At 41.3% G+C, this 19,494-nt stretch overlaps 1 protein-coding gene and 1 long non-coding RNA gene across 3 annotated transcripts in view; one reads left to right on the top strand and one right to left on the bottom strand.

Moving 5' to 3' along the window:
- LOC137351679 (uncharacterized) overlaps positions 1–7,068 on the top strand; it is a 60,929-nt gene extending 53,861 nt beyond the window's left edge. Inside the window, exon 3 of the long non-coding RNA XR_010969555.1 lies at positions 6,530–7,068. This is a non-coding gene — a long non-coding RNA (uncharacterized lncRNA). The remainder of the gene's footprint in view (positions 1–6,529) is intronic.
- Positions 1–19,494, bottom strand: part of dohh (deoxyhypusine hydroxylase/monooxygenase) — a 54,004-nt gene that overhangs the window by 19,175 nt on the left and 15,335 nt on the right. Inside the window, exons 3-4 of one of the 2 annotated variants that reach the window (XM_068016377.1) lie at positions 16,316–16,550; positions 13,620–13,872 (exon numbers count right to left, since the gene is read on the bottom strand). In XM_068016377.1, coding sequence (XP_067872478.1) covers positions 13,620–13,872; positions 16,316–16,550 — 488 coding nt within the window. Of the gene's footprint in view, positions 1–13,558; positions 13,873–16,315; positions 16,551–19,494 lie in introns of those variants that run through there. The other variant, XM_068016376.1, reaches the window with a different exon arrangement.

Raw genomic sequence — 19,494 nt, 5'->3', positions numbered from 1 at the left:
GCAAGTTTAGGGAACCTTGGTTGACAAAGGATATTGAAGGACTGGTCAGGACAAAGAAGGAGGCATATGTCAGGTATAGGCAGCTGGGATCAAGCGAGTCTCTCCGGGAGTACAGGGGATGTAGGAGTACACTTAAGAAGGAAATTAGGAGGGCGAAAAGGGGCCATGAGATTTCCCTGGCAGATAAGATAAAGGAGAATCCTAAAAGATTCTATAAGTATATTAAGAGTAAAAGTGTAGCTAGGGAGAGAGTAGGTCCCCTTAAGGATCAGTGTAGTAATCTATGTGTGGAGCCACGGGAAATGGGCGAGGTCTGAAATGAATACTTCTCGTCTGTATTTACCGTGGAGAAGGTCATGGAAGCTAGTGAGTTCAAGGGAGGGAACAGCGATATCCTGGAGCATATCAACATTACAAAGGAGGAGGTGTTGGAGGTTTTGAAGCGTATTAAGGTGGATAAATCCCCAGGGCCTGACCAGGTGTATCCTAGGATGCTATGGGAAGCAAGGGAGGAGATTGCTGGGGCCCTGGCAGAGATTTTTGTATCATCGTTAGCCACGGGTAAGATACCGGAAGACTGGAGGATAGCTATTGTTGTGCCTTTATTTAAGAAGGGCAGCAGGGATAAGCCAGGGAACTACAGGCCAGTGGGCCTTACATCAGTGGTGGGAAAGTTATTGGAAGGGATTCTGAGAGACAGGGTTTATATGCATTTGGAAAGGCAAGGTCTGATTAGGGATAGTCAGCATGGCTTTGTGCGTGGGAAATCATGTCTCACGGTTTGATTGAGTTTTTTGAGGAGGTGACCAAGAGGATTGACGAGGGCAGGGCGATGGACGTTGTCTACATGGACTTTAGCAAGGCCTTTGACAAGGTCCCACATGGTAGGCTGGTCCAGAAGGTTCGAACACATGGGATCCAGGGTGAGCTAGCCAATTGGATACAAAATTGGCTTGGTGTTAGTTGGTGGTAGTGGAGGGTTGTTTTTCTGATTGGAGGCCAGTGACCAGTGGGGTGCCGCAGGGATCAGTGCTGGGCCCTCTGTTGTTTGTCATTATATATTAATGACTTGGATGTGAATGTAGGGGGCATGATTAGTAAGTTTGCAGATGACACCAAAATTGGTGGTATAGTGGACAGTGAAGAAGGTTGTCTAAGGTTACAACAGGATATAGATCAACTGGGAAAGTGGGCAAGGGATTGGCAAATGGAATTTAATGCAGACAAGTGCAAAGTGATGCATTTTGGGAAGTAAAATCAGGGCAGGACATATACAGTGAATGGCAGGGCCCTGGGGAGTGTTGTTGAGCAGAGAGACCTTGGGATGCAAGTACATAGCTCCCTGAAAGTGGCAACACTGGTAAACAGGGTGGTGAAGAAGGCATATGGCATGCTTGCCTTCATCGGCCGAGGCATTGAGTACAAGAGTTGGGACGTCATGTTACAGTTGTACATAACGTTGGTTAGGCCGCATTTGGAGTACTGTATGCGGTTCTGGTCACCGCACTACAGGAAAGATATGATTAAGCTACAGAGGGTGCAGAAAAGATTCACAAGGGTGTTGCCTGGTTTGGAGGGCTTGAGTTATAAAGAGAGATTGGATAGGCTGGGTCTGTTTTCCCTGGAGCGAAGGAGGCTGAGAGGGGACATGATAGAGGTATGTAAAATTATGAGAGGCATAGATAGGGTAGATAGCCAGAGTCTGTTTCCCATGGTAGGGGTGACTAAAACTAGAGGGCATAGATTTAAGGTGAGAGGGAGGAGATTTAAAGGGGATCAAAGGGGTAAAATTATTTACACAAAGAATAGCGGGTATCTGGAATGAGCTGCCAGAGGTGGTGGAGGCAGGAACAGCAGCAACATTTAAGAGGCATCTGGACAGGTACTTGAATAAGCAAGGCATAGAGGGATGCAAGCAGGTGAGATTAGTATAGATAGGCATTATGGTCGGCATGGACATGGTGGGCCGAAGGGCCTGTTTCTGTGCTGTACAACTCTATGACTCTAATATATATGCAGAAAAACAGTGATCCTGGACCTAGCCTTGGGGAATTCCACTGTATCCCTTTATCCAGCACAAAAAAAAGCTGTTCACCACTACTCTGCTTCCTGTAACTCAGTCAACTTTGTATTCAAGCTACCACTGTCCTTTTATTCCAAGGGCTTCAACTTTGCTGGCAAGTCTATTGTGTGGCACTTTATCAAACGGCTTTTGGAAGTCCATAGACTCCATATCAACCACATTATCCTCATCAACTCTCTGTTACATCACTCAATTTAGTTATACATGATTTGCCTTTAACAGATCCATGTTGCCTTTCCCTAATTGATTCACATTTGTCCAAGTAACTATTAATTTTGTCACGGATTATCGTCTCTAAAGGTTTCCCACCACCAAGGTAAAATTGTCTGGCCTGTAGTTGCTGGGCTTATCCTCGCATCCTTTTTTAAACAAGGGAGTAACATTTGCAATTCTCCAGTCCTCTAGCACCACCCTGGTATCTAAGGAGGATTGGAAGATGATTATGGCCAGTATCTCTGCACTTTCCTCCCTTATGTGCCTCAGCATCCTCAGGTGTTTCCCATCCAGTTCTGGGGATTTATCAACTTTAAATATAGCCAGTCTTTCTAACACCTTCTTGTTAACAATTTTTAGGCCATCCAGTAGCTCAAGTACCTCCTCTTTCACTATGAATTGGGCAGCATCTTTTCCCTTGGTAAAGACAGATGCAAATTACTCATTTCGTAGCTCAGTCATGCCCTCCGAGCATTAGTTGCACTCAGAGCTTAAAACTTTATTTTTCTTAAAGTAGCTTCAAAAGGTTTGGCCTTGATCCAAGAATTGGTTGATCTAAAAATATTTTTGGTAGTTCAGTACAGAAAATAGTGACAACAGCAATAAAGAAAATGGGATCATTTCCAGATTTCAATATTGTTACGAACGGGTAGTTAATCTTTTCTTTCTCTGAACAAATTTCTCTATTTTCCCAACCACTTGTCCATAAACAGATTAGTGGTTGAACTTTTCCCTCCCTTAAATCAATAATAAATGACCACAACAACAATAAGGTTGTTAGAGTTAAATCAAAAAATTAGGGTTTATTTACGCACTCTTAAAGTTGGGAAGGGGCTGAACTTCGCCATGCACACTCACGAACGTACAAGGAAAGGTTAAAAGGCATAAAAAGGCATGGACCTTTACTAAATAGAACTATAAACTAATATGAATTTCAGTTAAAACTAGTTTATTTATTTAGAGATACAGCACTGAAACAGGCCCGAGTCTGTGCCGACCAACAACCACCCATTTATACTAACCTTACAGTAATCCCATATTCCCTACCACCTACCTACACTAGGGTCAATTTACAACGGACAATTTATCTATCACCTGCAAGTCTTTTTTTTGGCTGTGAGAGGAAACTGGAGCACACGGCGAAAACCCACGCGGTCACAGGGAGAACTTGCAAACTCTGCACAGACAGTACCCAGAATTGAACCTGGGTCCCTGGAGCTGTGAGGCTGCGGTGCTAACCACTGTGCCGCCCCAGTGTCCGTTTAAATTATCAAAAAGTCCAAAAATTGGAGGTCACCAACTAGAAAATGCTGAATTGGGGAAAGGAGCTGTTGGAAATATCTCCTCTCTTACAAATTTCTTCTTCTTCGCACTCTTGAAAGGTAAACGGAGGTAGAATGATTTGGCTGAAGTCACCTTATTCTTAGATGGAGAGGAAGCTAGCAGAAAGCAGATTTTCTTGCTATTTTTTCAGGCTGTGTCTTTTATCTTCTTCGCTTTTTGCAGTCTGTATCTTCTTTTTTTCTGGCTTCTTGCAGGCTGTGTCTTAGAGAGAGGTGTGCAGCTTCCAGCAGCTGTGCTAACCTGAATCAAAAGCAGCTGTGGATTGAAAACAGGCTGCACCCTCAAACTGTTACAGGTTCAAGTCCAGTCATGTTGGATAGGGGTTTCCTGGGTCCTAAAACTAGACGCTTTCAAGTTTGCTGTCCCATGATCTCTCATCTCCATTTTAACAAGTGGAGCCCAGCTAAAACTTAACATGCTGTAAAAAATGGTGGTTGAGATTAATACTCAAATGCACAAAACACAATTTACAGGATGTTCTCATCTATTTGTGACAATATAAATTTGTGTTATTTTTCACTGGTCTGTTTGAAGATCCATGATTCAATTAAAATAGCCAACCCTGTATTTTTGAATATTGCAGTGGTCATTTAAAAAATGTGTAATTGTCAATTAAGTTGGAAAAACTATGATATACACATGTTATTACTACTCCTCTTAATACCCCTCCCTACCTAAACCATGCAAATAGGCATGCATATGTCTTACAGCAGATTGTTAAACCTTCCCAAAGCTTAGACAAGGATTTGATTTCTTATCAATAATTTACTAGCCTGGTACAATGGAGTTAAAATGCATAGTGCTACTAACTTCTTATTTCTCAGTGTAAACCATTAAGCATTCTGTTTGATCCACCTCGGAACTCATTAAATTCATGATGTCTGAGACTTCACACTATGCATTTTAACTCCATTGTACCAGGCTAGTAAATTATTGATAACAAATAGCACTTGACAGGTCTGGTGTTAGATGGACAGTTCATAAAATATTGCTGGCATAAATAAGATATTGGATTCCCTACTTATATAGTTCTAAAGTTAGCAGGTAACAAAACCCAAATAAAATCATGTTTGACAAATTTGTTATAGAGTTCTTTGAGGATATAACAAGCAGAGTGGATAAAGGGGAACCAGTAGATGTACTGTATTTGGATTTTCAGAAGGCTTTTGATAAGGTGCCACATAAAAAGTTAGTGGACAAAATAAGAGCTCAGGGTATTGGGGGTAATGTGTTGGCATGGATTGAGGATTGGCTAACACACAGAAGTCAGCGAGTCAGGATTAATGGGCCCTTTTCAGGTTGGAAAGCCATAACTAGTGGGGTGCCACAAGGATTGGTCCTAGGGCCTCAACTATTTACTACCTATATTAATGACTCGGAGAAGGGACAGTGTGTAGTGTATCCAGATTTGCTGATGATACAAAAATAGGTGGGAAGACATGTTGTAATGAGGACACAAAGAATCTGCAAAGGGATAGGTTAAGTGAGTGGGCAAAAACTTGGCACATGGAGTTCAATGTGGGAAAGTGTGAGGTCATCCACTTTGGTAGGAAGAATAAAAAGGCAGATTATTTAGATGGAGAAAGACTACAAAATACTGCAGTACAAAGGGATTTGGGTGTTCTTGTACATGAAACACAAAAAGTTAGCATGCAGGTGCAGCAAGTAATTAGGAAGGCAAATTGAATTTTGGCCTTTATTGCTAGGGGGTTAGAGTTTAAAAATAGGGAAGTCCTGTTACAATTGTACAGGGTGTTGATGAGGCCACACCTGGAGTACTGAGTACAGTTTTGGTCCCCGTATTTAAGGAAGATATACTAACATTGGAGGCAGTTCAGAAAACGTTCACTGGGCTGATTCCTGGGATGAAGGGGTTATTTTATTAAGAATGGCTAAACAGGTTAGGACTTTATTCATTAGAGTTTAGAAGAATGAGAGGTGATTTTATTGAAACATAAGATTCTAAGGGGGCTTGACAGGGTAGATGTTGAGGATCTGTTTCCACTGATGGGGGAATCTCGAACTAGGGGACATAGATACAGAATAAGGGGTCACACATTTAAAACTGAGATGCGAAGGAATTTCTTCTCTCAGAGGGTGGTGAATCTTTGGAATTCTCTACCTCAGAGAGTTGTGGAGGCAAGGTCACTAAGTGTATTTAAGGAGGAGGCAGATAGATTTTTGAAATCTCGGGGAGTCGAGGGTTATGCGGAGCAGGCCCAAAAGAGGAGTTGAGGCCTGGGACAGATCAACCATGATCTTATTGAATGACGGGGCAGGCTTGAGCGGCTGAATGGCATACTCCAGCTCCGATTTCTTATGTTCTAAATAAAAGTCGAAGTGATGTTTTAGAAGACTAACCCTGAACCAAGCACTTTAAATGGTACAAGCATTTTGGAATATTAATTTAAGTTATGCACCGATAAATACAGTTTGATCTATTTCATTACAGATTCTGCAACATTATTTAGAATTAAACAATATAGTAAGAATGACATCAGAAAATAAATGAATTTGGTACTGTACTAAGTTACAATCTATGGGAATTTTGTGTTCATAACATCAAGTCCCGTTCACTTTTGTTACGAAAGTGCTTCTGATTTTTGTTAAAAATATTTTTTGAGGATTCATAGTTAAACTGAAGAAATGATGGAACAGTTTTTTGTCAAGATGGTCATCAAGAGGACACTGAAAGGACTTGTTTGACAACAACATTTACTGGTTGTCAAGTGACTCCGATTAAAAATAGAACAGAAACCCTGGGAAAGATGTGTGCAGATAAGTGACAGGTCAGAAGTTGGACTTTCTGTGTCTGGTTTCACTTTTGAATTGTTTGGAGTTGGGAATGAACTGTTTAAAAGGGGTTGGAATTTTTTTTTTAAATTGCAGGACAAAACCCCAGCTCAGCCCAGCCTGTTCCATCTCTTTAAAAAGCCTGCAGAAGGAGGAGAGAAGAGAATTCCCAAGGAAAGAAAGAAGACCATAGCACCTCTCTAAAAGACCCTGAGAAGTCTACTGTGCTAACTCATCTCGTCTCCTGTGTTTGAAGAAAAGCCTGCTAAATTAATTCTCAATGCTACCTGAAAAGAACGGTTCTAAAAGATCCCAGTGACCCGTCTATGTGTACTCAGAGGCCAGAATGCATGCCAGTTTTGGAATACAACATATTTCATCTGCTGTTTCTTCAAGAATGAGCAAATATTCAGCCCAAAGGTTTTTTTTGATCTGTAAAAGAGATCTAAAAACAAAAATCCCTTTATTTTTCAAGTTAATCACTGTGTGTGTGTGAGAGAGAGAGAAAGAGAGAGACTGTGAGGGGCTAAGGTAAAAAAGGAACTTTTAATATTTCTATCTGTGTTTATGCTTTACTTCATTACTAGTTAAGACTTGTTTTATAATAAACTGATAATGTTGCTGTTTATTAAAGAAATCTGGTGTGTTTAATTCTGGGATAAAAGTAGTCTATGATTGACCATATTGACCAGTGGGAAAATATTTAAATACATGTTGTGACCTGTGGAGAAGCGGAACAAGAATGAACAGTGCACTCCTCCCGCCTCAGTCATAACATATAATTGGGGGCTCCTTGCGGGATAAACCCAACACTGACGAGCTACAAGAAAACTAACAGGAACCAGGTTTCTTGTGTAATAAAGGAATGTCTTTAACAGTTGCTGCAAGTTTTATGGGGAGAGAGGATGTATCCCTGAGTGATTTGAGGAACTTAACCAAGGTTAAGCTAATAGCATTGGCAGCAAAATTGGGGTTAGAGTTAAAGCCAGGAGCTAAGAAAGCAGACATAACTGAAGTAATAGCACATTTGCAATTGCAAGAAGAAAGTAAACCAGAGGGTAGTGCAGTTGAATTAGCTAAAATTCAGTTACAGATGAAGCAGCTCGAGCTTGAACAGAAAAGGGATGAAAAAGAATTGAAAAAAAACTTGAAAGAAAATTGACAATGAAGAAACTTGAACTTGAGGAAAAGGAATGGGAAAGAGAAAGAGAAGGAAAGGAATTTGAATTTAGAAAGATGGAACTATGTTAGAAGAGTGGCCTTGGTTCCAAGGAACGTACTGGTGAGGAAAGATCTGACTCCAGTCCAGGACCCAGTGGAGAGCTGTTTAAATTTGTACAACCTCTCCCTAAGTTTGAGGAAAGGGACATAGCGGCATTTTTCATTTCTTTTGAAAAGATAGCCAAACAGATGAAGTGGCCAAAGGAAAGCTGAAAGCTAATGCAAAGCAGGAGCTCATGAAGTTTATGCCATGCTTTCTGAAGAAGCTTCTGCAGATTGAAATGCCAAAAAAGGCTATTCTCACTGCATATGAGTTAGACCCTGAAGCATACAGGCAGAAATTTCAGAACTCCGGAGATTGTCTGGGTAGAATTTATATAGAATTTGAGAGGGTAAAGCAAATTCGTTTTGATCATTGGTTACAGGCACTCCAGATGCCGGCCACGCATGAGAACCTTAGGTAACTAATTCTCCCGGAACCATTTAAAAATTCACTCCCTCCATGGAGAGTACCAGAAGGTTTCAACAGCCGGACAGACAGCAGAAATTGCTGATGACTATGAGCTTGTTGAGAAACTCAAACCCTTTGTCCGTCACCACTACAAACCTGAGAAAGATAGAAGGTGGGAGAGCGATAGGAAGACTAGTAGCTGGGGACAGCTTGGAATGCCCCGGGATCTCCTCTTCAGGTTAGAAAGGAAGAGGTTGAGGGTGGAAGTGAGGTCCGCAAGCCTAAATGTTACCATTGTTACAAGTTAGGAAATCTTTGTGCAGAATGCTGGAAGTTGCCGGGGTAACCCATGGGATTTTTGAGGTACACAAAGCCAATGCAGAGAAAGAGGCCCTTAACAAGAGTACAGCAGATCAGGCTGTAGCTCTGACTGCAGCTGTAAGGCCAAATACAAAAGCCAATGCGAGTGTAGCGGTTGTGAATAAGCTGAGAGTTATAGGGAATTTTTGTCAAAAGGAAAAGTAACTCCTTATCCCTCAAGTGAGGCAGGCAAACCTATAGTTATACTTAGGGGTACAGGAGCCACCCAAACTCTTTGCTGGGGAAAGGCATAACATTTTGTTACAGCCAGGTGAGGAGGGGGTCTCAGGCTTCCCTTTCACCCCTTCTCTGGTTTGACCGCAACAGGGTTTATCCTTTTTAACACAGTGATTACATTTATCACCTCAGTGAGCACTTGCTCCTGTTCCTCTAACCTAATTGCAAAGGAACGAATCAGACAGATTTTCTTGATTTTAAACAAGGAAGATGTAACTTCATAAATCTTAACACGCTAATCCAGTTAAAATGATAAAAATACGCTACACATTCACACAAGAGTCACACACACACACACACACACACAAATAGATTACTGAGGGAAAACAGATTTTGTGGTTGGAGTAAAGTCTGGAATAAATGGAATTTAAATACAGTTTTGAGTCTAAAGTCCTCAGCTGAAATTGTATTCCTGAAGTCTTCACTGGGCCACGTGCACGGTGGTGGGCTTGCTTTTCTCAGGGCTCCTGAAAGCAGAAGAGGGGCTTGATTCTTGTCCCGATTGCTGGCTGTGGTGGTCTGTAGGCTTGAGGGGGTTTCCAGTCATAGCCAGGTCTTCTCTTGATATTTTCTGGGGTGAGAGATCTGCTTCATTGATGGCTTTTCAGTTACTCTTCTCTGCTGTCTGTGTGACTAAGCTGTGTGACATCCACTCCAGAGCTGCGCAGTCACATGACTTTATCAAGCCCCTTTGTTTTTTTTAAAATGAGGCTTTTCTGGAATCTTCTCAGATTCAAGGTGCTAAATCTTAAAATATCCAGTCACACTTGGAGGGGTTGGCTCTTTCAAAGTCCGTGGGTGTGGATGGCTTTGACGACTGTTGATAAAGCCATTCTAAGTAATTTAATCAGAGAGCATCCCATTCTTCTAGCTTGATTGGATGAGACTTGTCGTCTCCAGTTTGAACTTTTGGTGTTTCAATTTAAATTGCAGTGGCCATCTGAGCTACCAGCTTTTTTAAAAAAAAAAGTTACTTAAAAGATTTTCATTAAAAGTCTAATGTAAGGTTCCAACTGATGAAATTAACATTTCCTCTTTGGCATTTAGGGTTTTCATGACAATTTCCACCAGAAAGTGCACTGAATGCTTAAGTTTTAGTGAATGGTGTTGGCGGGGAGCAAATACCCGTACCTTTGTATTGGCGCACCTAATGTTATCTAATGTCTGGAAGTGTAGCTATAGGGAGTTGGCCATAATTTGCCAGTAGACAGAGTTGACTTCCTCCTGGGAAATGATTTGGCCAGAGTGAAGGTAGTAGCTTCTCCAGTAGTCACAGAAAAAACAAGTGAAACAAGAGACAGAGCAGTTGCAGGAAAACATTCCAGGAATTTTTCCTTCATGTGTAGTAACCCAAGCAAAGGTTAAACAAGTTGCATTTTCGGAGATAAAACTGACACCATCAGATAGTCGAATATCTGAAACTTTCTTCAGGGATTTGGATAATCCAAAGGAAATGTTTAATAAGTCTTCTCTGATCAAGGCTTGCAAGCTGATCCAGAGTTAAATAAAATGTCACAATCAGCTCTGACAGAAGCTGAGGCAAAAGGAGTTCCAGAAGGCTATTATATCAAAGATGGGATTCTGATGAAGAAGTGCAGACCTCCTCACAGACCAGCAGATGAAGAATGGACAGCAGTTCATCAGATAGTGGTACTGACAAAGTATCGCCGGGAATTATTAAGGATAGTGCATGAAATTCCGATAGCGGGACATGTGGGGATCTGGAAGACCAAATCATGTGCAAGTCAACATTTTTACTGGCCAGGTCTTTCCAAGGACGTGGTGCAGTTTTGTAAAATGTGCTATACATGCCAGATTGTGGGAAAATTGCAACCTGCCATAAAACTGACACCTCTAATTCCCATATCAATTATTGGGGAATCATTTAGTAGGGTGTTGGTAGACTGTGTAGGACCTTTACCAAAAACAAAAGCAGGACATCAATATATACTCACTATCATGAATATGGCTACTCACTTCCCAGAGGCTATTCCCTTGAGAACAATTTCTGCTACGGTAGCAGTAGAGAAGTTAACTCAGTTCTTCACTAGATATGGATTACCGATTGAGAATCAGTCAGATCAAGGTTCCAATTTTATGCCTAAAACTTTTAAGGAAGTTATGGGTAATTTGTGTATAACACAGTTAAAGTCTTCAGCTTACCACCCACAGACACAAGGAGCTTTAGAAAGGTACCATCAGACTCTCAAAACGATGATCAGGCCACAATGAATATCCCCATAATCGGGATAAAGGGCTACTATGGATTCACCAAATAAATTTACTGGTTTTAGTCCTTTTGAATTAGTTTACAGACATGAGATAAGAGGTTGTCTAAACTAATTATAGAAAGATTTTTTTATTTTTTTTTTAAGAACAGAGGGATTAATCTTCTGTGCTAGATTATGCATGTGTTCCAGGAACGGCTCACAAGTGCTTGCAAAGTGGCTGAGGAAAACCTTAAAGCTTCTCAAACAATTATGAAAAAATTGGCGGACAAGCATGCCAAGACCCGAACATTTCAACCACGGGATGAGGTGTTAGTATTTACAGGGTGAACCATTGAAAGCACAGTTCAGTGGTTCATATAAAGTGGTCAAGACAATTGGTAAGGTAAATTATTTGATTGATACCCCAGATTGCAGGAAAAAGAATCAGCTGATCCATATCAATATGTTGAAACAATATTATAGCCGGGAGGATGATAAGCAAGCACAGGTATGTCAGGTAGTAGGGACAGAGAAGGATGAAAGGGATAGTGAGGACAAGGCAGAGGGAGGCCTAAATAATTCTCAAATTGAACCTCCTACTATCCGGATAGCTAATACTGAATTGCCAGGGAGATTGGACACTGTGCTTTCATATTTAGATTCAGAAAGAGAAAACCCAACAAGGATACTCACAGCATTTAAAACAGTCTGTAGGGATAAGCCAGGATGTACAACCTTAGCCACATATGATGTGGATGTAGGGGAATCCTTTCCTATAAAATAGCATCCTTAGCACTTAAGTCCAGAGAAACAGGCACAGGTAAAAGCAGAAATCCAATCCATGCTGGAAAACCACCTAATAGAACCCAGCCAAAGCAGCTAGAGTTCGCTAGTATTAAGGCCTAAACCTGATGGTTCAACTAGATGCCGTATAGACTACAGAAAAGATAATGCAGTAACAAAGACAGACTCCAACCCAATTCCTCGTTTGGAAAACTGTATTGACAGAGTGGGCAGTGCCACGTTTCTTACAAAGATAGATTTGTTAAAGGAACTTGCCAGTATCCCTTTAACACTCTGAGCTAAAGAAATATTGGCCTTTGTCATACCGGAAGGCCTTTTCCGGTGCCGAGAGATGTCATCCAGGCTAGGGGATACCCCAGCCACTTTTCAGAGACTAGTCAATCAAGTGGTAGCCAGTGATCCTAACTGTGTGGTTTACCTTGATAATGTGGTCAACATTGACACTTGGAAGGACCACTTGGAACAACGGAGGGGTGGGGGGGGGGGGGGGGGGGTGGTGGTGGTGGTGCGCTGTTTGGAAGATTGCAGTCAGCTGATTTGGTGATAAACTTTGTGGAAAAATTTTAAAACCAGAAAGCCAAACTAGTCTGACGGAGTTTACTATTACAGCCCTATCACTAAAAGATTATCCACATGGCACGATAAAATAATGTGATTGCAGATGCTTTATCTAGAATCTAACTTAGAGTTATTTGAATGAAAAGAGGGTACAGAGCAGACTAGATGAGTGAAAATGTGTTTTAAAATTTCCCCCCCCCACACTTTGTAATGAAATGTATTTAAAAATGGTGTTTCATTCCTCCAAGGGTGCGGGTGTTACGAAAGTGCTTCTGTTTCTCTGTTAAAAATATTTTTTGAGGATTCATAGTCAAACTGAAGAAATGTTGAGCCAGTTTCCTTCCCAAGAGGGTCATCAAGAGAACAGTGAAAGGACTTGTTTGACAAGAACAATTACCGGTTGTCACATGACATGTTAAAAATAGAACAGAAACCCTGGTAACTGAGGAAGGTGTGTGCAGAGAAGTGACAGGTCAGAAGGTGAGCTTTCTGAGTCTGGTTTCACTTTTGAATTGTTTGGAGTTGGGAATGAACTGTTTAAAAGGGGTTGGAGTTTTTTTAAAAAACTAAAGGACAAAGCCCCAGCTCAGCCCAGCCTGTTCCATCTCTTTAAAAAGCCTGCAGAAGGAGGAGAGAACTTCCAAGGAGAGAATTCCAGCAACTTTCTTAAAAGGCCCTGAGAAGTCCACTGTGTCAACTCATCTCCTGTCTTTGAAGAAAAGCCTGCTAAATTAACTGTCAACGCCACCTGAAAAGAACTGTTCTGAAAGATCCCAATGACCAGTCTACGTGTACACAGAGGCTAGACTGTATGCCAGTTTTGGAACACAACATATCTCATCTGCAAGCATTCAGCCCTTTTTTTTTCAGTAATAGAGCTCTAAAAACAAAAATCCTTTTATTTTTCCAGTTAACCGGGGTGTTTATGTGTGTGTGTGCGCGTGCGAGAGAGACAGAGAGGGGTTAAGGTAAAAAGGGAACTTTAATATCTCAATCCGTGTGTCTATGCTTTACTTCATTACTGGTTAAGACTTGTTTTATAATTAATAAAAACAAAATTATCAGTTTAAGAAACCCAGTTGCTGTGTTTTATTCTGGGATAAAAATAGAGTCTATGATTGACCGTATCGGTAAGTGGGAAAAAATTTAAATGCATGTTCTGACCCATGGAGAAGTGGAACTAGAATAAACAAACAGTGCACTCCTCCTGCCTCAGTTGTAACACTTTCTACAATCTTTCAGCAGTTTAAGGTAAGTTCCACTAAGACGGTTAAATACTCAGACTTAGGTGTTTTACAATTTATTCAATCGATCTGCATACTGAAACTCCAAACTGTTTTCATACTCAAGCATGTCCAGTGCCACCTCACAGCTCTCCTTCACAACACGTTCCCCGTCATGTAGATACTCTTTCAATGCTTCCATACACTGCTCTTTGGCAATGGATCCTAAAGCTTCAGCACACTCATGACGGACCATGGGATTTTCATCCATCTTTTTCAATGCGGTTATAAGTTGAGGAATACTGGCATCATGCTGCATCTGGCCAAAGACATAGCCAATTTCATGTCGAAACAAGACACTGCTACACTGTAAACCTGCAGCAGAATATACATAAAGTTAGATGTTACCACCAAAATTCAGATCAAATTATATCTATAAGTTCTTATTTAGAAGACCTGGTACATCCAAATCTGGAAATGGTATGAATAATAAGCTAATTTTCTGCTTCATTGCGCTATATTTTCTTAAAGTCTATATAAACAGTTCATTTTTTGTATTCTGTCTACAAGAGTAAGCAAGTTACTGACAGTAAAAAGTACCCTGAAATGTGAACATTTTAACTACTGATGTTAAGATTTTTCAACTAGAATGCTGGCAGCCCTACCAGAATCCTGCTGCCTTAAGTAGCTGCTAGTGTAGGCTGGGAGAAAATACTAGACACCACCACACCCCAAACAAAACTTACCGAACTAATGCTATGTCAAATTATTATAAATTGGCCCAATTTTTAATCTGCTTGTAATTTGGTTGAGGTGCCTCATCTACTTTAAGATAGCAGTGATAGGACAAAGTTACTCTTCAAATTGCAACTTAATTTAAACTTTAGATACTGTAATATTTGTCAGTTTGAATTTGCCTTTGGCATTTTTTAAAGAAAATCAACCTCAAATAGTCCACTCAATTTTAAAGATGACTGCAATAATCTCTCTGCAAATTAAAAGTACCTCCATATTAATTGATCCACTTCTATGACAGATTATAGATATTTCACTCTTAGTAAGACAGCACACTTAGCTTTCAAATCATTGTACATCATTCTTAAACCAACTGACCTAAATTATGTTCCATACTTTTGTTGAAAAGTATATACTCTTGATAAAGTCAATATCTGAAAGACCCTGATTTCACGCTTAGTGGCAAAGCCAAAGTGCTCACCACTGATCCCAAAGAAAGCTGTCCACAAGGATCCAGCAATCTCTGCAGTGTGAATTTGCCTCTGTCAATGTTAGTTTAAATCTGGCACCAAGTCAAGGGAATCTTCAGGCGTCCAGCAAAAGTGATGTCATCAAACAAGCCATCACATTGAAATATTCTCAGAGACAGCAAACCAGGAAGTAAAATGCACTGATGAGCCTTCACTTTTCATTAAATTTTAGAGAGTAAAATATATGATTGGTACATAACACATAGGATTAAAGTAGAAGCTGAAATATCAACCTTTTTAAAAAAGTTCAAGAATACAGGGAGTTATCAAAATGGAGAAATATGACATTGTACAAATATAAAATTGGTTTTCAGGGCCAGGAAGGTTTATCAGTAATTATGAACTTAGTATGCCATTAAAAACCCAGTTACATCTCATTTAGCAAAGTGTAACTTCCAAAGGTTTTTAAAGCGAAACAATAACATGAGGGCAAGATCTCACCAGTTCAGTGATCTCTAATTGATTGCAATCTTGGGGTGGGGTGGGGGGGTGGGCGTGCGCTTTAACAGCACATCCTATGGAGAAGCATAGAATCACTGACAGGAACTTCTGATTTTCCACATTTAACATGCTGGCAGTTTTATCGTCATTACAACCACAAAATCCTGGCCAAAGTCATGTATCTGGTACAAGCTGAGTGTTATATATCAGCCCCATGGAGACCTGCTATTTTGCACTTAGATCGCAAACACAGGAGAAAAGCTGCTCCACTAACAACAGCCATAGCTTCATCCTATAATATCTCACTAGGGAATATTAAATAGTTATATTTGACTGGCCCATGGCTGATCAGAAGATGCCCAAACTGTCAAAGCAATGAGAATGTTTTCAATAAGCAGCTCAATCATGAAAGCATATGTCTTCCCAAGATTTGACAAAATAATGATATAATGTACATGAAAGTGTTGTGGAAAGGTAAAAAATATTGTAAACAAAAATACCGCAAAAGCAAGGAAAAACTTGCATTTGTATAGTGCCTTTCACAATCTCAGGACATTCCAAAGCACTTTGCAGCCAATTAAGTACTGTTGAAGTGTAGTCACTGTTGTAATGTACAGAAATAAAACAGCCAGTCTGAGCACAGCAAGATTCCAATAACAGCATGAAATAAGTCACAATTTGTTCCCGTGATAGTGGTCGAGTGATATTGGTTGGCTAGAATACTGAGAGGATTCCTCTGCTGTTTTCTTTTTTAAGAAAGAGTGGGGAGAGAGCAGCCGAAGACCTTGAGACCTTGGTACGGCAGGTGTGCTCCCCCCGCTGCCCGCTCGTCACCCACTCCCCGCCCTGTCCAGCCATTGTGTGCTGCCATGGGTTTACGTTACCTTTGTGTGATTATTTCAGCAACACCATCTTTAGTCCTGGCAGCTGCCAGAACGTCACAGACCGTGACGTTTTAGTGGAACAGGCTGCATTTGCGCCCCCCCCCAGTGCAGCGCCACCTAGTGGTTACGTTGTCAGCAAACGTAGCCTTAATCATTTCACTTTGATGTGCCAACCCCAAATTCCAACTGCAATTAATATGACCAAAAAAACCTCTATAAAATACATACCATCTCCTAAGGCCAGGACTGCTTCTTCACTTCCAATATTCCGCAGGGCAAACATCGCTCTGTATCTGTCAAATAAGGGCAAGGATTCATTCAGTAGAACTTCCCTCAACTTCTTAATATCTTTCTCTACGGCTGGAGGAGCAGGATCAATTGAACAGTATTGGCTTTCACTCTGGTCTTTGTTGTTCTGGAGCCATTCAATTCGTTTTACTGCCAACTGGCAAGTTTCAGCAACCTAAAATTTCAATACAAATTAGTCAGATTGTGAGCCGTCAAAAATAAATTAAAACTATTCAGTCTCCCTACAACAGTGGTTCTCCACTTATATAATATAAACACAAAATATGCTGGAAATACTCAGCAGGTCTGGCAGCATCTGTGGAGAGAGAAGCAGAGTTAACTTTTCAGGTCAGTGACCCTTCATCAGGGTTAACTCTGCTTCTCTCTTCACAGATGCTGCCAAACCTACTGAGTATTTCCAGCAATTCTTGTTTATTTCAGATTTCCAGCATCTGCAGTATTTTGCTTTATTTTAGTGGTTCTCCACTTCTCTTTTTAAGATTCCATCAAAAGAAACTGCCCATATATTCTTGGGCTTCACCAGCATCTTTTGATCCACTGGGTACATTACTGCTAGGCCTATCATTTTCTGCAATGATAGTAAAACAGCCCCAAAGGGGTTGTCACATTCTAAATTGAAGCCCATGATTTTGTAGTGTTTTTTGCCCTAAAAACAAAAACCACCACCTCTTAGTTGACATACAGCAACTTAACAAAGTGAGAATGCATGTGCATGTGAGTGCTGTGTTCTCTTGCCCTGTCTCTCCCCCAACCCAACCACCCCCGCCAACCCCCCACACTTCCCATGAGTACAAACAGGGCTTTTGCCAGGCTCACTCGTGTCTGTCACTGTAGATTCAGATTTCAACAAAAGACCCAAAACAAACATTAGCTGAAGAGACACATATGAGAACACAGGAGATATGTTGAATCCAATGCACTCTACAGTACAGCTGCTAGTTGATCTAACCTTCTCTTGGTGAACACACACAGCTTTTGTTTTTACAAGTATCCCATCATATCTATGTGCTTTCATCCTATTATTCCTGTGAATCTAATCTGCAGCTTTTTCGTGGGTCCAATACCTTTCAATAATGGTACAACAAAAGTAGACAAAGTAATCTAACTATAATCTAAGCAATGTTATAAATAAAAGCATCTTCACCTCCTCGCTGTTGTATTTACAAATCACACTGGGGAAGTCTTGTGATGTTGAGAACAAGCTTCAGCCTGCAGTACTTTTGCTTGCTGTGTTTGATGACCGTACAAAAAGAATTTCTTGAAACTTTGGTAGGGCTGTTATTCAGAAAGCCACGTTACAATTAGAGAAACTTACTGCCATTGGTTTGCATAAATCAAAAAGTAGGACTTTGTAAAGCTGACAACTTTTCCAAATTCTGGAGTTCTAATTGCACCATTCATTTAGACCAGCTTTTACAAACATACTTGAATTTGAAATAGATCATGAAGATTCTTCAGGAAATTGTAACCTGTGCATGAGCACAAGCAATTCAAAAATTTGGTTTCACATCTCACTGCTTCACTGTGGTCACTGGATATCACTCAGACATGGGTACCCTGGCTCAAATTTCTTTTCCCACCCTAGTCTCAGGCCAATTGCAGTACCCCATGTTGCCTTGGCAGAAATCATCCAGCTGAACAAAGAACAGGGCAAGGATTTTGAAACAGTGACCCCTGACAAGGCAGAACATGCACAGAGTGATCGCGGCCGGCACCAGTGGGTGCGAACATGTCAGCTTGCCAGTATGAATACGTGCATGCGCGCTGACAGCACCACGCAATGACACCCTCATCTCTCAACAGCCGCAATCGCCGCTTCCATTCCTCCGAATAGTACCCCAGTTCCTTCCCGCAATCCCCGCCTCAATCACCGCTTTCAAATTCCTGCTCCTGACTACTCACCACTCCATCCCACCTCACTGCTTCCCCCGCCTCGGCCAATCGCTCCAGGTCTCGCCGTTTCCCCACCCCCCCTCCCCCCAACCGCTTGCCACCCGAAGAAGTGGCGGAGGTGGAGGGGCGGGAAATGAGCCTCCGAAGCGTAAGGTGGGGAGCGAGCAGCTGAGACCAGCGACGAATGGTTGAGGGAAGGCAGCGGGGAGCAAGCGGTCAGCAGACGGGTGCGGGAGGGAACGGCGAAGAGAAGCTCAATGGCAGGAGGGAACGGGGTACTGTTGGGGGTGGGATGGAGGCGGCGATCGCAGCCATTGAGGGGATTTAATTTGTTTTTTTGTGATAAATTGAGCAGCACCATCTTTATTACTGGCAGCTGCCGTGACGTCGCAGACAGTGGCGTTTCAGTGGATGAGGCTGCATTTGCGCATGTACCAGTACTGCGCCACCAAGTGGTTGTGTTGTCAGCAAACGCAGCCATTTTGAAATTGTACACTGAAGTAAACTGGACCAGTAAGAAACCTGAATCAATCAAGTCAATTCAGGATCCAGGAATAAAAAAGGCGATAGTTGTTAACCTAGGTCCTTACTCAACAGATCCTCATGACACTTTGCTAGCCCATTAAAAAGATAGAACTCCTATTAGGTAGGAACATTCAACAAAGCTAACAGTCAGTGGGAGGGGAGAGAAGCAAAGGAGGTGTTCTTTAGATAAGACTTATTCCAACTTCACTTTTCTATAACAATGGCTCTCAAGCTGTGAAGCTCAGCAAGACAAAAACTTCTACAAATATGTGATCTAGAACCGTGATTGGCAGCAATGCTGAAGTGGGGCAAAGTACTACTAAGAAGGGGTATTTTTACATCAAATGATCCATAGTCCCATTATCAAACCCATTTCACATCAATAAGATCTTTATCCCATGTACCCTTCCTTTGCTGGAAGTGAATTGTACCAGCCAATAACCCAGTCACTTTCCTAGGACAGAAGCTGTAACATAAAAGGGGCTTTTTCCCAAATACAAGTTTCTTTTCCAGCTCTTGAGCTTCAAAAGATTGGTCACCTCTGATCAACATACATCAGAAAGTGGTTGAAAAGAAAGACCAAGCCCAGGATTTACACACCACAAGTTCCCCATTTCAGGCCACCAAAGGCCAAATGGAAATCAGGAACCACACACCAGGAGAAGGAAAATAATTAGATG

The sequence above is a fragment of the Heterodontus francisci genome, chromosome 36 (assembly GCF_036365525.1).
Source record: "Heterodontus francisci isolate sHetFra1 chromosome 36, sHetFra1.hap1, whole genome shotgun sequence".
NCBI classification, from domain to species: domain Eukaryota; kingdom Metazoa; phylum Chordata; class Chondrichthyes; order Heterodontiformes; family Heterodontidae; genus Heterodontus; species Heterodontus francisci.
The sequence above is the reverse complement of the archived record's forward strand: the minus strand, read 5'-3'. Positions and strand labels throughout refer to the sequence as shown.